Here is a 20,944-nt window from a genome sequence, read left to right as displayed (position 1 = left end):
TTTGTTTTATTTTTAGGAGTTAAACCTAAGTAACCTTTTTTTTAATTATATCTCCTTTGTCGGGTTAATCCAGGCACCTTAAACCCAATATACAACATTTATTCCACCATCTTTTTTTATTTTTCAAATTGAACCGCAACTAATTTACCACCAACATATTAATAATTTCACAATTTTTCTTTTCATATTATTCTTATCTTTACTTTCTTAAACATACAAAAATATATATAAACTAGGAACGTAACAAATTACGGTGTGCTATTAATTTTTTGAAACAAATTTAGGGACAATTTATTCAATTTTTTAATTTTCTCAAATTTTCATATAGCATCAAACTTTGTGAAGGAATAAAAGGAATTATGATAAATATATTGGGACAAAATTACATAATTATTTTCCTGAATTCAAATTTAGTTGGACTTTTAATATAGGAAACTAAAATAAATGCGAAAGGTATTCAATAAAGATTGTAATGGAATGGTAATTAATTCTTTATCATTAACCAAATATCTCGTGGTCGTGCCTTAGATATAAAGGGTGTGACTGGTATGACGAAAAATATTTTACCATTTTCCACTGTTTGGTTGCACAAAATACTTTGAAAAATATTTTTCTAAATATCACATTTTTCTAAAATTAGAGGAAAATGACTTCCCTAAAAAAAGTTAGGAAAATATTTTCCAAAAACTCCACCTGCCCAACCCCCTCCCCTTTCTCTCCCCTACCCCACCTCCCCCTCTTACATCTCCAAAAAGGTCTTTTTTTCCCTTCAGATTTTAGTTTTTTTCTTTTCCATCCCCACCCTCCCTGCTACCCCCGGCCTCAAGGTGGTCCCCTCCCCACCCCCCAAATTTTTTTTGTTTGTATTTTTAATTTTTTGTTAATTTTTTTCTACACCACCCACCTCACCCCTTAAATGTACCCCCCTAATTTTTTTTTACTGTTTTTGTATTTTTAATTTTCTGTTTTTATTTTTATTTTTTTGCACCACCCACCCACGCCACGGGCCTTTCGTTTTATTTTTATTTAATATTTTCAGTTTCTAGTTTTTTCAATTTTCAGTTTACAGGTTTGAAGGCGTTTCAAAGTTATGAGTTCGGAGGTTTATGTGTTTGGAAGTTTGCGGATTTAGAAATTATAGAGTTTAACGGTTCGAAAGTTTATGAAATTTGTAGGTTAGGAAAGTTGTTCGTTCGAAAGTTTAAGGGTTCATATTTACTGTATCTAAATTATTTATGAATACTCTTGAAAAATTATTTTTCTTAATTTGCATACCAAATACCGAAAAATAAGTAAAATTACTACTTATTTTTCAAAAAAATATTTTCCACGAAAAACAATTTACGTTATACCAAACCGGCAAACACACCCAAAATCTCTTTTTGTTTAGGGAGTGCTTTACCGATGTATAATTTTTCTGTGAATTTAATGAAAATAAAAAAATTAAAAAATAAATGCGGAAGGTAGGGCCAAGAGCGCCCGGTCACATTTCCCAATAGAGGATAGAAATAAGCAAAACCCCAATCTCTGGCCATCGCCTAACCACCACCACCACTATACAAATACAAATAATCGCGACTTCCCTATACACATACCTATCACTACAAAACAAGTTTACACCTCTGCTCCTCCGGCCTTTGTCCTCACCGGACTCCTCCGTCAACCGCCGTCCTCAGCCGCACCTCTTCATTTTCTTCCTTCAACTCAATCAATTACAACTACAAAAATACAGTAAAAAAGGGAAGAAAATTAATTAGGAGATATAAGTCATGGCGATGAGAGACTTGGTCACCGGTGCCCCCAGCTGTGGCGAACCTTCTTCTTCTTCCAATCCACTCGGTGCTCTGGCTAACGCTCTCATCGGCTCTTCTTCTAAGGCTCAGGTATCTCATAACTCTCTCTCTCTCTCTCTCTCTCTCTTGTGAGTTATGAGTATGACTACTGAATTCAGAGCGAAATGGATAATATATTATTGAAATTCAGGTGCACTTGATTGATTGATATACAATCTCATACACAAAGAAATTCGGTCGCCGATGCTGTCTTCCTGTAAATTGCTAGTGATTTAGTTTGTTTTTTAGCGTTTAAGTTCTGTGCGGTGTAAACAATAGTTACACAATGAAGTTACTTATTAGGTAATTATTACAGGTAAATAGCAGGATAAGCATAAATTTGTAATCTAGTAAAAATTGTAACTGACTCGTTATCACAAGTTAAAATTCGTTGATAGTGTAAAAAATCAGTACATTGTCAGTTTTTATAACTTAATCCTTAGATTTGCTAATTGCGAATCTGTGCCGAGTCTGTGTTCTGAAATACGGGGAGTCTTTGTGTTTTAGTTGTAAAGTGTATTTGTAATATAGATGTATCTATATTGAACAATTTTGTGCACAGAAATAGGCTGGGACACAAGTTTAAGTTTGGGATAGCTCAAATGACATTTCAGAGTCAAGGTGTATGTACATGTATTATGGACTTGCATTAACGTGATTAATGATTCATCTCTCTTACAGGAAAGGCTAAAAGAGATCCCTACATCAGTAAGTACATCGTCCAATGGCAACTTCCTTGCAGGTTCTCAAGAACCATTGGTCTCACTTCCAGGATCAGAGTTTGAGCAACCACTGCACCCTAATATTCAGGTTAATATCTATGTATATATTGATACTTGTGGGTTGAGGAGGGATCCACCCGCGAATGCATTACTCACTTGTAATACAACTTTCTCAGGGTTCCCAGTTCCTTCAAGGGTTCCGTTCTGCAGATCAGAATAGGCTCTCTGACGTTTGGGATGAGATACAAAGGCCTCAACTTCCATTTGCTCATGGAAGTCAGAACATGACAAACATCCCTTTGGAGTATGCCCGGGTTCAACCAGATCTTAATGGTAACACTGTACTATCTCTTCAATCATTATAATGATGGGGCTGCCAGTTACAAGAGACATTTTAGCACATTTGTGATAGGATTGGAGCATTGTTACCTGATTTGACTAGGCTGAAGTAGAGAATTGTATGTGGGTCCAGGAGTAAGGACTACTTTTGATGAATTTGAATTACGAATAGTATGCAGACTGGTCGTTGAGTTCATTTGTCAGTATGGCACTGAAAAGCTGTCTCAAGGGGCGGGCTAGGGAGTTATACTGTGGATGGAGGAGGGAGTGCTAAGTTATACTCATATAATCATTTGACTGTGGAAAAGCCTATATGAGTCTATTTTTTGTGTGCCAAACACTTTGCCTTTCTTTTGAATCAAAGTAGGTCGCGACTGTTGTATTTTAGTCGGTCGGGGGAAGCTGTAGCTTCGTGCTCCGCTTCTCTCGCGCTTGCTTGCATGAAGGCTCTTTAACTTAACAAAGTACATGATGGATATCCGTGCCTTATAAAATGATATCTTCCCAACTAGGTAAAAGGCACATTAGAGGAAAGGGGTGGGCTTGTACTTAGATGACATTTGGCATTTCCAACTTGGTGCTTTACTGTCTGAGAAGTTGGATGATTGGTTGCACATGTGTGAAGGAATTAGTAAAATATGTCTTTTGAGGAACTAATTTCACTAACTCTCGTGAGTTTGATTCCCTTTCCCCCCACATGTAGGGCCTCCACAGCAAGTGTTGTCAAGCTTTTTGCACTCGTTTGTCAACAGCAGTCAGGGTGGCATGCCGTTTCGTCCTACTTCTCTGCCATTATTAGGTTTATCAGAAGGTGATAAGCAATGCATACATGACCGTAGCACGATCATGGCCCGGCATTTTTTTGCTGATAAAGGTGAAGACTTCATAAATGGACAGGTTTGGTCTCTAGCCATGTAATTCTACTCAGTTAGACACTTAGGTACTATCAGTCCGTCTTAGTTTCCTAAACTATTTTAGTTATCCATGAAACAAAACTTCACCAATTTCTTGTAATAAATTTACCATTTGCATATTGGAAATCATAACTATCCCTTCTGTCTGGCTGTTCAAATTAAATATCAGAACAGAAAAGGAGCAGCCATGTTTTGTTGGCAATGTGATGTGTGAATAATGTGCCAAACTGTATTTTCCATCCATCAGAATTCATTGTTAGTTATATGATTCTGTATATGTATGCTAAGTGATCGACTTTTCAAACTCGTTACGGATATATAAAGTCTTAATCTTTTTTTGCTATAAAAGAAAATCAGTGGACTTTTAATAACTGAACTAGGAAATCCAAACAGATGCGAGGAGATTGTGTTTTGGTGTATATGGGCAAGAAACAGAAGTATTTTTTTGTTTCAACTCCACCTACAGAATACTGTGCTTTGATGAGCGAGCAGAAAGGGTGTCATTTCAACCATAGTACACTATTGTGTTGTTTTGGTCCTTCAGTTCTTCAAACATGCCAAAAATACTTCTGTGCTCTCTGTTCTTTATCTATTTTGTCTTCCTATAATTATTCTATAACTAATTATTGGTTTTATTCATCAGGTTAATGCTCTATTATCTTCTTTAGAAATTGATAATGATGCTAGGGCAAGGGGCCCTGTGCGTGGAAGATATCCCGAGCTTGAGGAGTATTGGAATGAGTCCCAAGCTATGAGACCTGCACCTCATGTTGCAGATGGATGGATTAATGAGTTTGCACAGAACCGAGTAGAACATGCCGACCCCAATGCTTGGGCCCAATCATTTGAACAACAACATGGTGCTAATGGCTGGGCATCTGAATTTGAGCATGTAAGAAAGTTTTATTAAACTCCTGTATTAGGTGGGGGTTGCATTTGGGTCGAGAGGGGAAATGAGAAAGAGGAGAAGAGTCTACCTTTATGAATATTGTCATGCTCGGTGGAATTAGATTCATCATAGAATAATTTGGATCTATACCTAAAAACATATCCAAAAAAAAGTTTAATTTGGATATGAGTTCTATTAGGCTGTCAGATTGAACTTATGAACAAAATGCATCCAGGTCAAGTAGAGAGGACATATGTGTACATGGACACACGAGAGAGAGAGAGAGAGAGATCATACTAATTATTTTAATTTTCAGAGCATTTGAATTCGTTAGCAGCTATGGACTAAAGCATCCTTTATAGAAGCAAGAGAGAACATACATGTGCACCTACACGCGCACACAATGATAGAGAGACGGGGAGGACAAACAAGCCTGTATTCAGATGTCAGGGAGAATGTGTAGATGATAATAGGGCTAATTGTATTTCATCATCCTTTTAATTTGGTGTGGCTGATATAAGTTACATGACGAAGAGCCCCTGATGATGTCAGCACCCCCCCCCCCTCCAGAGTCCATTTCCCTCCTTCTCGTCTTTCCATGTTCTCCGTTTTTGTTTATGAGTACAGTTTCCCGTGCTATTGCAGGAGCAATCCCAACTTGGATTGATCGGTCAAATGAGAGGTGCAAATATTCCTAACTTAGCGGCCATGGAGCAAACACGTATGTTGGCTCACACGTTAGCTCAAAACAATGACCCAAAATTTCAGGTTTCATGCTAAGTCTTGTTTTATTTTATGTTTGCCTAAGCAAATATTATTGACATTCTTCAGAGTGTACTAAGGGGTCGTTTGGTTGGATGTATTGAAACAGAGGTAGTATTAACTTTGGTATTATTAATCCCTTGTTTGGTAGTGTTTTTCAACTTATGTATAACTAATATTTGTATTAAGTATTAGTTATACACCTTATTCAGTAGTATTCTTCTACATAGAAAACCATGACATTAGCAATACCATGGTTTTTAATACATGGATAAGCATGTATAAAGATAAAATTGCCCTTTCAAAACCTTTAATACACCAAACCAAGAAATAATCCCAGCATTACTAATACACCCTATTCATTACTATTCTTATATACCCGACCAAACAACCCCTAGGCGGCTATAAATGCATGTGGGATAACAAAACAACCCTCCAATTTAAGGCTAGTACCAGTACTAATTGGCTATTACGTTCATCATGATTATTCTACATGTGCCACCTTCCATTTTCTGCTTGTGCATGGAATAGGGAAGGGATGCAAGTAATATACTGCAGTAGCAGCTAAGTAAAGGGGATTAAATAGAAAGAAAGGCAGGTATTACTGGCATATCAGGAACTTGTGACTACTTATTGAAAAATAAATTAGAAACTGATTGCTAACCTGAACCACCACGGAGACATACTAGCTATCTAATGAAACAATTGAGTAGAATATATTGAGTCGAGGAGATGTTTAGCAGATAAATATTTCTGTTCATTGGTTCATTTTGGAATATTTGTTTATTGCATTTTTACCTTCATTAGTATATGATTGCTTTATTAATTCATGTAGAATTCCAAATTTCTCCAATTTGTATCCAAGATGAGTCGTGGTGAAATTACTATTGAAGAAAATCAATTCAAGCCTGCTACAGTTGCTCCTGGGGATTGGGCAGCAGAATACGGACAGCAGTATAATGGAGGTCAATCATGGGCTGACCAGTTTGCGCATGAGGAGGCAAGTGCAAGTTCATTACAACTGTTGATATTTTTTTTGTGTGTGGATGTGGATAAGGCATTGAATGTGTTGATCTTACTCCAAAAGTCGTGGGGTATGTCTCTTCTATGATTTTGTGAGTATGAGATGCACTAAAAGGCAAAAGCTGTGGAACCTGGAACTTTCTTATCTCACCGGAGAGTTCCTAATATATGTGGTTTGGAACATGATTGTGGTTGATGAGTTTCCTTTAACATGTTGTGAGGTCTAAGTCCTTTCACATTAATATTTGCATGTGTCCTTTGTTGTTTTCAGCTTTCTCGTGGACCACAAGCGTGGGTGAATGAGTTTTCTGCTGAACGTGAGCAGCATGGATCTGTAAATGACGAGTGGGTAAATGAATTTTCAAAGTTGAACGTGAATGATTGGGCAGATGAATTTGGAAATCAAGTTGCTGAAGGAGCATTTGGTGAAACCTCGGCTGATAGCTGGGCAGAGGCTTATGATGAGTAAGTTTCACCATGCTTGAGAAAATATAAATTATATGGTATTAGATTCGTGATAACTTATGTTCCAATACTATTTTCTGTAACTGTTATTTTGGCATATTATGAGTTTCCAAACTGAGGCCCATGAATCACATGTTTCAAAAACATCTCTTTAATTATGTTGTCTGTCTCTCTTGGTGACATTATGCTTTTCATCCGTCATGTCTGTCTTTTCTTATTCTTTGCCTTCCTTTTTTATCCCCCCCCCCCCCCCAAATAAAAATAAAAATAAAGATCCCTGTTAGTCTCTCTCCCTTTCTGAGGCTTTTTCCCTATATTTTCTCGTTCCCTATATTTTATTTTATTTTTATCAGCCTTTACATGGCAGAAAATGGCTAACGGCTAACCTGTTCATCTCTGTTGTTTCTGCTTTTGCATACCAGAGACTAGTTTCAGCTTAGGACACTTTATGCAAGGCTTATGCATTTCCTTGAACCATGTGCTTGGTTTTACCATTTTCCAACAGGTATATGAACGAGCAAGCTGCTCTCAAACAGCAATCAGACGCATCAAGGGGAGTTTATGTGTTCTCTGATTTGAACCCTTATGTTGGGCATCCGAATCCTCTAAAAGAAGGGCAGGAACTGTTCCGGAAGGGTCTCCTAAGTGAAGCAGTTCTTGCTTTGGAGGCTGAAGTCTTGAAGAACCCTGAAAATGCTGAGGGTTGGAGGTTACTTGGCATAGCACATGCTGAAAACGATGATGATCAACAGGTTAATATTAGTTTTCCATTCTTCATTCACTAATTTTTCTGAGATCTTTTGTGAATCATTCCATATGTGTTTATCCGCAAAAAGGATCAAACTCATGCGAGTGGTTGATGAACTGCATTTGTATTCTCTCTCAGTTCCAAATTAAAGACCTTCCATGACAAGAAGAGGTTATAAAACATTGACATGCTTGATTACAATATGATGGTCTTTTCTTTATTATTTATCTTTCTATCAGATTTTGCTTTAGTAATTATGTTACAACCCAGAAGCATCTAGATATCCTGAGGTGGTCAAAAACCTACATTTCTTGTCTGGTTCTTGTTGAATGATTGAAATACTGTTCAAGGCATTATCCTTTATAATCAAACAGAAGAAATAGGGAGAATTCAGTTCACATAATTCTTCAGGCATATGCACAAACTAATATAACTGTGAAACAACTAAACTCACAAGTTCAATTGGTTATTAGTGAGGCGATCTAAAGAGATTTTTTGATGAAGAATTGTGAATTGAATTCTCCCCATCTTTTGCTGTTTGATCGGGAATTACCCAGTACCGAAAATAATTGAATTCATAAGTAGCCTTAACATTTTAATTTTTTTTTGAAGCAAATGTGAGGAGTTGGTATTTATAGATCCATATAGGTGATACTTACTAGTTAGGAGTTGGCTTTAGATTTGTTAGAGAACGTTTAATATTATTACTATTTATCTTATTATTATGGCAGAATAGCCTGGTAAATACTTGTACTTATATATAAAAAATTTATTTTGGCGTGATGGTGATATGAGTTGAGCTTAAAGAAAGAAGCGAGGATTCACTGACCCCAACTCCAACTTTGTTTGGGACTGAGGCATAGTTGTTGTTGTCGTTGTAAAAATGTGAGGAGTTGATGCTGAAACTAATGCAAGAATGATGCATGGTGATATGTTTTATGGTTCAGAGTCTTTTTCTCTGGACTTCCTTAAGTCACAAATGCTGAGCTCAATTTGTTGGGAATGCATAACACCATAATCATCGTTTTCACAGGCTATAGCTGCCATGATGCGAGCACAGGAGGCCGATCCCACAAATCTGGAAGTTCTTCTCTCCCTTGGAGTTAGTCACACAAATGGTAAGTAGTTAGTTTAGCTTTTTATTAGTTCAAGTGAACAATTGTGGTAGATCAGCCTAAACTTTGACAAGTGAGGTAAGTGTAGTGGAAAGGACCATCCACCTCCAACCAAAGCGGTTGGTGTGTCGAATCATCACGGGAGTAAAGTGGAAAAAGGGCACTGTTGACTCTTGGGTGGGAGGTTTTGGCCGTTTGGGGTCTGGGTTTCGTTTTGAAAAAAATAGATCAGCCTAAATTTTTTATAGGATATTGATTTAACGGGACTTGGAGCTTCTGCTCTGTTCAAACTTTATTGCCACTTGTTATGTGGTGTAGGTTCCTAGTAATGATTGCTAAATGTAATTTAGAAACTTCATAAATTGATGAACAAGAGTACAGTATTTGCTTAGTTAATATATTCATGTTGTTGTGGCGTGAAGCTCACATTGAGGCACTTTTGTTTTGTAGTGATTTTAAAGTTTGATTAGATTCACATTATTATTTGATCCTCTAAATTTGTTGCTTCTGTAGCCTAAGAAATGAGTTTTGAAATATTTGCTCCATTATAAATAAATAGCATAATTAGACAATTGACATTCTCACGAGGAACACAATGGCATCATGAGTGTGAATTTTTGGATTTCATAGTTATTCTTATTTCACACATAGTTTGTAATTTTGATCTATTAAGAATTTATTAATATTAGCATGCTCAGAAAATATTATTTTTCTATTTTGTAATTGTCCAGAACTGGAGCAACAAGCTGCATTGAAGTATTTGTACAGTTGGCTACGCTACCACCCGAAGTATGGGAGTATTGCCCCACAGGATCAGCCTGTTTCTTTTTATCATGCTGATGTAAGACTCTTTATTTATCTTCTCTTCCTTTTCCCTTCCATATTCTCCTTCTCATAGATACCCGAGGCGGCTATTGTGGCCAATCTACTCATTCTAGCTCTTTCTTGCCTTTTCCTTTCTTTTCTCTCCTTCTCATCTTCTTCTACCTCCTTTTCTCTGTTCAGATTGGAGAATGGAAAGAGGCCATAGCTTGGGAATTGTAAATGAAGGGCAACTAACTGAGATGTTTTTTTTTTCATGTGATACAGGTATCTAGATTATTTACGGATGCAGCTCAAATGGCACCTGATGATGCTGACGTACATATAGTACTTGGGGTTTTATACAATCTATCAAGAGAATATGACAAAGCTATTGAGTCTTTTAAGACAGCACTAAAGCTCAAACCTAGGGACTACTCACTCTGGAATAAGCTTGGTGCAACACAAGCTAACAGCGTTCAGAGTGCTGATGCAATATTGGCTTATCAGCAGGTACGCTTCATTTCACCTAATGAATGCTCATTGTCCTCTATTTAGACATACGATGGTGGATCTGCCTGGATACGTCACCTAGTTGCTGATTTGCAACCTTACAAGAAAGCACCTAGTGATTTGCATGCTAACCTTGCTAATACAAGTTTAATTCTATACAATACAGTTAGGGAGTGTTTAGCGATTCTCAGCGATACCTCTTTGCAATTTCTACAATGTAACTGCCCCAGGATTGGTAGTAGTATGATTGTGTATTTACTGGAAGGTCTTACACCTCTGATGATCTTGTTGTGGCTATCTTGAACTGAATCTTTTGAAGACGTGTTTGAATGCTTCTTATTCACTTCGATACGTACTTGAACTCCTTGTAGATGTATTAGTTCTATAGAGTAAGTATAGAGTCTTAGACATGGTGCAGCTGTGGCCTTGCAGTTTTGAGATAAGGAAATTTTTTTGGTAGATCACCACCATTAGTTTTGTCACATATGCTGCCTTGTGCTGTTATATCATCCATCTTGTTTGCATATATATATATATATATATGAAAAACAATTAATTTATTAACATTTCAATTGTACATATGCTGCCTTGTGCTTTTATATCATCCATCATATATATATATATATGAAAAACAATTAATTTATTAACATTTCAATTGTACTTCTCAGGCGCTAGATTTAAAGCCTAACTATGTACGTGCATGGGCAAACATGGGAATCAGTTATGCCAACCAGGTGATTTTCTATTCCTTTAGTTAGAAGTTATAAACCACACTTGTTGCACATATTATGTAGTTCTTTTTAGTTCTGTTCTCAGGTTACACTGCATTCCCAATCCTGGGACTTAAGCTAAACAAATATGGCAGGCTGGCAGTAATAGCAATATAAGTAGGTCCAAGTTAATAGTAGTAAACATGTTTTCTTGAACTTTGCGTGCAACTCTGGTATTATGTGTGCGGTTGGTCAGATCATATCTGCAGTTATCCGTCTGTTAATTGCTAGCATTTTAGATGCATTTCTCAGAGTCCTGTGCTGGACAGTGCAGAAATGCCAAGCATGATGTTTTATATCAACAGTTTCCCAGAGCCAAAGGCAAAGAGATATCTAATTGCAACATTCTCTCTCTCTCTCTCTCTCTCTCTCTCTCTCTCTCTCCAGATTGTTGTTTGCAGTGCCATGCTGTGACAGCTGATTTCATCTAGAAAAATAAAACTTCTTTTATATGTCAAGCCTAATTTGTTTGGATTGTTTATATAAGTGCTAGTAATTATGGAGAGTATAATTCAAACATATTCTTTTGCATACAGGGTATGTATGAGGATTCCATCCGTTATTATGTCCGAGCACTGGCAATGAATCCCAAGGCAGATAACGCCTGGCAATATTTGAGAATATCTCTGAGGTACATCACATGATGAAAATTCCATATGTTGCTCTATTGAATTGCAGGTGATGACTGAGTTTTTGTCTTCCATTATTTTGTTGGGCAGTTGTGCATCTCGAAATGATATGTTGGAAGCATGTGACTCGCGGAATCTTGATGTCCTCCAGAAGGAGTTTCCCCTGTGATATGACCATTGGGCTTAATAATGATATGAAAGTAGGAAGCGGGAATTCCCTCTTGTTAGAGCATACAACCAGATTCACACCCTCTTTAGCCTTCTGAACATGATTTGCATAATGATATTCACTTCCCTCAACGCATGCAAACTAATGTTTGTTTATCCCCTTGAGATTAGAAGATACAAGCATCACGTTTCAGCACAAAATTAAGCCGGACTTGACAATGGTCCGGAGCTGGTATATGTCAAAGTCATATATCTAGAATCATTCAGTCATATTGTATTGTAATGACAATGTAATAAATAATAAATTTTTTAGAAGGTGGGGTGGGTTTGGGAGATATAAAGCTGCAAAGATAACGTAAATTCAATAGTAAGTTATGTAAAATTGTAAAGTTGTCATCTCATAAAATGTCATTTCGTTCTGGTTTTTCAGACGGGGGAATTTTCAGTTCTTTCGTGTTGATTTGGGAGTTAAAAAGAAACCCAGGGCACTCTCAATTCTTTCATGTCGGTTCGGGAATTATAGGAAAACCTTCACTAAGCGTAATTTTTAGTTTTTTACATGTTAATCCGTGAATATTATTTCGCTTAATTTCCCTATTGAACTTTTGGAGAGAAGGTTAAGAAAAGCACATAATCAGAAGCTTTCAATGTAACATGTGACCAGTTTACAAATGTCTTGGTCGAGAGGTGAGACAGATAAATGTAGGTTCTGATTTGGTGAATTTTGCCTTGTTAGTGGTAGTTAGCTTTGTCGTCAATGATTAGTCCTCAACTCCTCATCCTTCTACTCATAAAATAAAAAGATAGATTCTTGTCATACTATTTTTGAACTGTATGCTTCCTCTGTCATTGCAATAATAATATTCATCATGCGTTTCGTTTCTTGCTTTAGGATGGGGTTTGGTTGCAGCAGGAGTGACTCAAGTAGCAGTGGCAAAATGGTTAAAAGAAAATAGTTATTCACCCATATTATCCATTAAAAAATGAATTCGATAATGAACTTTTTAAAAATGGGTCAAATATGTCATATTATCTACTTAGAAAATAGATAACCAATGGATAATTAATGAGTTTAACTTTTATATTTGTAAAGCATTGGGGGTTCATCAAGTTTAGGAGACTAGGAATTCTCCCAAAACTGATCATATTCAAGAAGCCATGGATAATATAGATATTCATATTATCCGTCGGTTGACCCATTTTTTATCCGTATAAAATATGGGTCGGGTCGGATAATTTATCCGTTTTTGCATTACCCATTTCGATCCACTCATATCCGACCCGATTCGCCTGTTTGTCACCCTAGACTCAAGTATCAATCATATTAAAGTTCCACTCATATCCGACCCGATTCGCCCGTTTGTCACCCTAGACTTAAGTATCAATCATATTAAAGTTGTAAATGAATGATCGATTTGGAGTAGATGTCATTTGTCGTCACCGTCACAAGGTAGTGGTAACGCTGCGTACACACTACCCTCCTCAGACCCTACTATATGAGATTATACTGGGTTTGTTGTTGTTATTGTCACAACTCTATTACAAGTAAGCAAGTTCAAAACACGCCAAATTGAAATGTTGAAATTAAACTCTTAGGGTTCGTTTGGTAGGGATAAGGGATAATTAATCCGGAACTAAATTTGAGATGATTTTATCCCACGTTTGGTTGGGATAAAATCGTGGTATAAATAATCCCGGGATTGTAGCATTTTTTATCCCCTTGTAAGAGTGGGATAATTAATCATGAGATAATTTGTTTCCCAACCAAACGACCCCTTAAATGTTCCGAAAGTCCTTCCTTTTCAACATTTAAACCAGGATAAACGGCAAGATAAATTAGATGAATCAGCAGTTCCTTAGCTGAACAAAGGAAATGAATTGAAGCAGATGAAACAGAAAATAAAAAGAAAAGAAGAAGAAGAAGAAGAAGAAGAAGAAGAAGAAGAAGAAGAAGAAGAAGAAGCAAAACTACACAACAAATGTTATTTCTACTGAGCCCTCTTCAATGGCATTGTACGCAAATTTAAGCAGCAAATACAACTTTTCCTACCAAAAAGAATTGCCAACTTGGATAGTCCACAAGCACAACAACAATCTGTCAGTTCAGGCCATTCCACCACCTGATTTGACAATTAACTGAAAAGCTATACTATTACTCCTATCAGTTTCATTTACAGCAGAATCTTTGACAACAACAGCAGAGAATACCACTGAAGATCATTCGATATTCCATGCTTTGATGTCTCATAACCATTTTCTCCAACTGGTAGACCTTTTATCAGCAGACAAGAATCTAGGGAGACTAAGAAGACTATTAACCCTCGTAATTCCCTCAAGCGCTGACCATTCGTCATCTTGTGCAGTTGAAAGGATCTCAGCTATACTTCTCTTAGACTGGCCAAGACCTTTATCTGGATGTTGTTCTTCCTGTGACTCAACAACTGGAACTATCTCACTGGCTTCTTTGGTAGTACTGAGATCTTCACGACCAGCGGTCTGAGAAGTTGAAATAGCTTCAGTATCTGATCTTCCAACATTTCCATCTATAGTGTTTGTCTTAATTTCCATTTCAGGGGAATTTGTCAGCCTATTTTGCCCTTCCAACACTTTGGCATCGGGTACAGGTGTGGAGTCTAGGTAAAGGCATACTACAGCACAATCGTCATTCTTTGACGTTGGATATTTTAGCCTCCATGCTCTAGTAGCACACTCAACAAGAGCTCGGCCAGCTGTTTCACGACTTGGAGCGGAGGCCACAATATCCACAGCTTCCTTATTAGATAGGACATCCCAAACCTACATTGAGAAAGTCAAAATATTACGAAATCAAAAATGTAAATGTTGTATCAGGATGAACCCCGATCCCTGTCCCCAATCAACAAACCCGACCCTCGACTTTGACCCCGATCCAGATCCCGACCCCGAACTCCGATCCGAACCCCACCGCCCCTTCACCCCCTCGCACTCACCAATTTCGTCTCCCATAATGTTTGGCTAGATTATTTTCCAAAAAAAAATTCTGCTAACTAAACACCATAAAATAAGTAAGAAAACCACTTATTTTCCAAGAAATTCCGTGGAAAACATTTTCCCTCATACCAAACACACCCTAAGATGTCGTATGTTTTCTGCATAGTTAAGATAGGATTAAACATGAGATAAAAGAAAAATACCCCGTCAGTAGCAAGGAGCACAAATTCATCCCTTTCAGTAATGTGGTGGTAATACACATCCGGGACAGAAATTAAACCAAAATCCTTGAGACAAAAATCACCAAATGCTCTGGCCATTGCCAAACCTGGGGAGTCACAGTTTGGCAACCACACACGTGCAACTTCCGGCTCATCTTGCAATGCAAAAACCCGTCCTTTACATTTCTGGATTCTAGCAGCTTCTCCTACACGAGGAAGACAAAAGCTACTGATCTCAAACAACTGAAAGAAATTTAACTGATTTCCGCTTCAGCTAATGAACATTTTTGTGTGTGTGTGTGTGTGTTTTTTTGGGAGGGGGGGGGGTGAAGGGGGAAGGGGAATGAGAGACTGACTTGGAAGATTAGGCTTCAAATCTACTGTCAACTGTACAGCCATTAAAGAGTTGTCTTTATCTCTCATCGCCAAAACTGCTCTAGAGTCACCAACATTACCAACAAATATATCCTTGCCCTGAGAACACCACAGAAGATCAGTTATTATCTCCTCTTTCAAGATGCTACACAATTAGTGATGCAAAAATTAACCATGCTCAAGCAGAATCGTGTGCAAACCTTCCCACTCAATCATTATTTATTTCCGAAAGTACAATGTTTCAACATCATATCCTGGTCAACAGAGGTGGTATTCGTCAATCTAAAAATCTACACAACTTTAAAAACATGCAAAATCATGAAAACAGTTGATTAAGAAAGAATCACAACATAAATCTCTAAATAAATCAGGAAACAAACCAATTAAACATGAAGTATGAGCAAGGTAAAAAGAAAGGCCCTGCATTTCTGACAATAGGTGAGATAAGCATTAATATGCATTCTCCAGCTTAGAAGAATAATTGTGCATGAAGTCTGACTGAATATGAGTATAGGGCTCCTCCATATAATGAACTCCATCTATCTTTGATTCATAATATCAGTGTGTTAGAGATCTTTAAACGTAACGAAAATAGAAAGGGAATCAATAAACTACAGCTTCATGTTTTCATCCAACCTATGCAGTATAGAGTGAACATCAAAGACAATACTTCTTTACCAACCAAAAAACAAAAAAGACAAGCAAAAGCTATGAGCCAACGACAGGTGATTAATTTTGCTTAAGTATGCACTCAACTTCTCAATATTGATTTTTCTTGATCATATTCAACAAAACGCACCCATTAGAAACTTCTAACATCAATCATATGCTCGAAAATGGCATGAAGATAAAAGCGAAACTCATCGAGCTAGGAGTGAAAACATGACTTATTAAAACACAAAAATGCATTTGAGTCATAAATAACAGGTATCTTCCCCTATCTGCATGGGTAATTGCGTATTATTCGGAGCAGATAATGGGGTACCCATTAAAAGCTCAGATTCTAGGCAAATCAAGTTCTTCAAAAGCGCATAATTCCCCAACAACTGCACTTCCTATAGTGTTAAAGCTACTAGTCTGCTACTGACAACTATAATGACGCTGGTTAGGGGTACATTATTTCTTCTTTAAAAGTGAAATAAGGAAAGAAGCAAAGGTCCTCATAGCTAAATTGGTTGTGACTGATATTTTATATAAGGTGAATATTTCCCTAAAGTTGACATGTTTTGAATAGCAAGTTCGGGCTCTGATACTTCAGAAAAGTAGTTTACAGGAGTTCACTTTTTTCACCTAAAGCTAAATGGAAGCCTCTGTTGATGGGAACACACAAATCCAAAACGTCTTTTTAATGGTGCGAGGTGCACATAGGATCAGAGAAGGGAATATACATTCTCATCTTTTAAATTATTGAACGACGTAATTTTCTTTGATATTGATGAGTTTTGCTTTTATACACACATTTTAATCTCACTAGCACAACTGTCCAACCTTGGCACATTTCTCATTCAACTTTCTGTTTCCAAATAGAAACACAATTCTGCACCAAAGAGGAACGTATGCAATGTGGTTAAAGGAAAATGCATATCGGAAAAGTATGGACGACACTGCTTTTCCAGCTTCAATAAAGTTACACTAGTTTTTAATGCATCAACTCTGGATGAAAATAAAAGAAACCAAAATTATGGTAACTACCTGCATTACTAAAGTAACAGCAGTTGACCCGCTGCAGAAACAGTCGATTGAGGGGTGTAACTTCAGTTCCTTATCCATTGATCTAAAAGCCCTTAATATTGACCTCTTAAGTGGCAGATGGATTTCCGGGAATTTTTCGTTGTTCTCAGCTTCCACTGATTCGATAAAATCATCATCCACGATGTCGTCAAAATGTGAGCCTCCATTAGCATTTCCATTCTCGGATGTGGCATTTTGATCACCACATGATTTAGTTTCCCATTCTGATTGCAGCAAAACTGGAAGATAATCTCGAACTTTCCTTGCAACCATATGACCATGAGGACCATGCCCATCAAATACTCCACAAAAGATTGTATCGCTTCGCAAACAGTAATTCTATTGTAGAAACATTCCAACCAAGTCATAAACTGACCCAATAGACAAGAACAAATTAATTTATTGTTTGACAAATAGCATATTAGACAAAATACAAGATAATAACTATGCTTTCCTAATACTCATTTTTTGACGCTCAACAATGACGGTAACGGGGTGAAGCAAAACTGGAATTAAAATCCGAAGAGGGCTATGCAGGATGCCAATATACTAGATATTATTAAGCAAAATCTTTTAAATAAACTGGCGGGGCGCTATTCTAAAGCACCCAATTCACTTCAGCAATGAATTAACTCCAAGATGGAGCCCAATAGAGTTCAGGGAGTATCAGCATCGATCTAAGTTCGTACTTGACGCTGACTTAGCAACACACAAAAACTCAACTTTTACATACAAAGTTTAGGTATTTAGGAACAAATAACAGATTCAAATTCTAAGACGTTCATGCACGTTTACACTCAAGGGTGTAGCCTAGCTGTCAATGACTCAATGAAGTTGGAATGGATCACGAGACACCATGGAGAGGAAAAAAAAGTTCGGTGATTTCTTTTAATCTGTCTAGCTTTGTTGGACATAGTTATCCCAAACTTGTACCGCTTGGAGTCACTAGGTACCCTATGAATTAGATACAACAACAACAACTACGCCTCAATCTCAAACAAGTTAGGGGTCGGCAATATGAATCCTCACTAACCACATTACTCCATATAAACTATATAGTGAGGATTCACAATGAAACTATAGTTTTATGTTCTTTGCTAGCCAACCGCAATCCTCCTCTTTTATCCAGGTTTAGGACCGGTAATGTGAGCAAACCCGGCGGAGTTCATCCTATGAATTATTAAAAAAGGGCATCCACGTGCACAAAGCATCCTGCGTTCTCTAGGGAAGAGGTGCATCCCCTACACATCTAACCTGACACAAGCATCAGTGGCTGATTCCACGACTCGAACCGAACCTATTACCTATGGTCGCGCACAGAGACAACTTTACCATTGCTCTAAGGTTCCCCTTCTACCCTATGAATTAGATGCAAAAAAAAAAAAAAAAAAAAAACAGATATACATGCATTATTTGATCCTCCACAGAGTTAAGTGACAAACCTCCCAAACAATCATGGCATCTTGATTGGTACCTTTCTTTCCTTGCTGAGTATATAAACAAGCAACATTACTAGCACCATTCCCTATTACCCTTCCTTCAATCTGCTCAAGTCCCCTCTCCTCAGCTCCACTTCCTCCACTCAACTTGCTTATAAATGTGCTGAAATCTCCATTATTAGAACTGCTCTTCCTCAACTTCAAATCAATCTTTTTACTCTCATTCTCACTGCTCTTCCCTTTTACTAAAGAATAGCAAATTCCCATCTTTTAAAAAAAAAAAAAATCAACTTTACTGTTACAATTTATAGGACCCTTTATTTCATCTTCAATGCTAGTGATAAACAAATGCTTTTTAGTACTAATTCATATGAAATTTTTCAAAAATTAAAATTTAGAACCCTAGAGATTTAGCTAGAAAATGTTGATGAGCTAAAATGGAAAATCAAATCAAAATTACAGATAAAAACAGATGGAAAAAAAATCAGGTGAGGGTGTAAAGTGTGAGTAGGTATAGATTTTATGAACTGTTTTTGTATTTTTATATTTTTAATTTGCAATCATAGCTTTTAATTTAAAAGAATAAAAATATGAGTTGGTCGTGTGCGCTGTTTAAAAGCAAATATTTGAATTTAATGAAATTTGGACTTATATGTCCTTGGGTCCTCAGTCCGCCACTAGGAAGGAAGTTAGTCTTAAAAATTACGAAGCCACCCCACTAGTTTATTATTAGCGCAAATTTACCCCCATTCAATGTGTACACTAATTTAATTGTAAATTAATATAGATGTAAATATTGGGTGCGAATAAATTTTTATCTTACTTTCTGATTCTTTAAATTGGAGACTAAAACCATAAAGGTATCTTTTTTTTTCTTTTTGGTTTTTCACCTGGTGTCTGGTACTATATTGGGGCTTGATCAAACCTGAATTTGCATCGAAAACTCCGATATTGGGATAAAAGCGCTCTTTAACAAAGGTGACTCCATACCTGAGGCTCGAACTCGATACTTTTGGTTAAGGACTGATCTTTGTTTCCTGAACTAGGCAGGAAAACGCTATTAATTTTGTTTTAAAGAAAGCCATAAGGATTATTTGTAAAAAACTAAATATAAAAATTAAGTTTTTTCCAAAATTAATATTTCAAAACTGAACTCTAAAATCAAAACCAATTCTTAAATCAAGCTAAATTTAAGTATAGGGTAAGAATTTTAAACGCTATATTCATGATCTATTTTGACCATCCTAATTAGAGAGAGATTGTTGTGAAAAGCTTATCACGTTATCTATTAGTTAGTCATAAGAGTTGGTAAATTTTCTTACTACTTTTAACGGTTTTCTTTTCATTTTCATGCCATTTTTGTCAACTTCTAGTGGGACAGCTCATAGCTTTGGCCTTGTCGTATACCTTTGCTAATATTCAATATTTTTTCTAACTGGGGTGTCCGAGTCGGCGCACGTCTCGACTAATTTTACGGAGTGTCAGCTAACTCCCACCAACACAAATATTGATTAACTCAGTTTATCAAAACTTGAATATATGGGAAGAAGTCGACTATTATTTTTGCTCCCGCTGCGACTAGAACCTGAATAATTTTTGAATATTTTGAATTGTTTTCAACAAAAAATATTTCTTATCTGAAATAGTTTAGTAAAATTTGGCCTTTTCCCGTCTATATATGTCATTGTGAGTCATTTGTGACCCATGAAAGCATTTAGATATGACAACAAAGATGGAAAAATCTTCATTGTCATATATACGCCTAAACATTATATATGCATATTGAGTTGGCAATAAAACTTCATAATTACTATGTTATAAAGGGAGTAAAAATGTTGTATAAAAAATTATGTAAAATATATGGGGAAAAGGTGGAGTGTTTATCTGGAAGAAAGAACATAAAGTATACGACAATGAACCAACAAGGGTTGTGGTGAAGTAGTATATTCCTTCATCTTTAACCAGAGGTCTTCAGTTCGTATAACTAGTATGGGGTCGTCTTTATTAGGAACGTTTTATTCCCAATATAAGATTTTCCGATGTGAATCTAAATTAAATCGAGTTCGAATATGAATACCTGATACCAAATAAGAAAAAAAAAATATACGGTGCATGACAACAAGAAATAGCTCATTCAATAGATATATTTTTGTGTTATTAAAAAGAGAAGATCAGAAGAGTCTGGACAAGAGAATCTTTCAAGAGACCTGACCTTGAACAAAGAGCGAATCCAAGGACACTCATATATTTGTCATGCACCTCTTTGTTTCTTTCTTTCTTTGGATTTATCAATGTGGTGAAGAAAATAAAGAAGAATTTTCTTGGAAAAAAGGGTATTCTAGTCCACTAAACTTCTGTTATGCGCGAGGTTTGTGGAAGGATCGGATCACAAGAGTTTATTGTACGTAGTCTTATCTTGCATTTATGCAAGAAGCAATTTTCGCGGTTCGAATCTGTGACCTCCTGGTCACATGACAACAACTTTATCAGTTACATCAAGACCCCCTTCGTAATATAG

At 36.7% G+C, this 20,944-nt stretch overlaps 2 protein-coding genes across 2 annotated transcripts; one reads left to right on the top strand and one right to left on the bottom strand.

Moving 5' to 3' along the window:
• The first annotated feature begins 1,410 nt into the window (after positions 1-1,410).
• On the top strand, positions 1,411-12,119 carry LOC107770369 (peroxisome biogenesis protein 5). The gene is made up of 15 exons (XM_016589674.2): positions 1,411-1,883; positions 2,514-2,642; positions 2,731-2,887; positions 3,597-3,790; positions 4,451-4,699; positions 5,342-5,464; positions 6,294-6,458; positions 6,753-6,946; positions 7,452-7,698; positions 8,728-8,812; positions 9,541-9,650; positions 9,899-10,123; positions 10,792-10,857; positions 11,430-11,524; positions 11,613-12,119. Exons 1-15 carry the CDS (start codon positions 1,770-1,772, stop codon positions 11,689-11,691), a joined length of 2,232 nt encoding a protein of 743 aa, XP_016445160.2. The 5' UTR covers positions 1,411-1,769; the 3' UTR covers positions 11,692-12,119.
• Positions 12,120-13,649: 1,530 nt separating this feature from the next.
• On the bottom strand, positions 13,650-19,046 carry LOC107770368 (putative protein phosphatase 2C 6). The gene is made up of 5 exons (XM_016589672.2): positions 18,430-19,046; positions 16,949-17,326; positions 15,238-15,355; positions 14,864-15,087; positions 13,650-14,486 (listed from the first exon to the last, which is right to left on the bottom strand). The coding sequence occupies exons 1-5, from the start codon at positions 18,691-18,693 to the stop codon at positions 13,935-13,937; spliced, it is 1,536 nt and encodes a 511-aa protein (XP_016445158.1). The 5' UTR covers positions 18,694-19,046; the 3' UTR covers positions 13,650-13,934.
• Positions 19,047-20,944: the final 1,898 nt, after the last annotated feature.

Source organism: Nicotiana tabacum, chromosome 1 (assembly GCF_000715075.1).
Source record: "Nicotiana tabacum cultivar K326 chromosome 1, ASM71507v2, whole genome shotgun sequence".
NCBI lineage: Eukaryota > Viridiplantae > Streptophyta > Magnoliopsida > Solanales > Solanaceae > Nicotiana > Nicotiana tabacum.
This window is presented reverse-complemented; position numbering and strand designations above follow the sequence as displayed.

Excerpts from the sequence above, each read along its gene's own strand:
- LOC107770369 (XM_016589674.2), top strand. The coding sequence starts at position 1,770 with ATGGCGATGAGAGACTTGGTCACCGGTGCCCCCAGCTGTGGCGAACCT. Across the intron at positions 9,651-9,898 it reads TTTCTTTTTATCATGCTGAT|GTATCTAGATTATTTACGGA; the intron begins GTAAGACTCTTT and ends CATGTGATACAG. Across the intron at positions 11,525-11,612 it reads TATTTGAGAATATCTCTGAG|TTGTGCATCTCGAAATGATA; the intron begins GTACATCACATG and ends TTTGTTGGGCAG.
- LOC107770368 (XM_016589672.2), bottom strand. The coding sequence starts at position 18,693 with ATGGGAATTTGCTATTCTTTAGTAAAAGGGAAGAGCAGTGAGAATGAG. Across the intron at positions 17,327-18,429 it reads ATGCCATGATTGTTTGGGAG|AATTACTGTTTGCGAAGCGA; the intron begins GTTTGTCACTTA and ends TTTCTACAATAG. Across the intron at positions 14,487-14,863 it reads TGCTCCTTGCTACTGACGGG|GTTTGGGATGTCCTATCTAA; the intron begins GTATTTTTCTTT and ends TTCTCAATGTAG.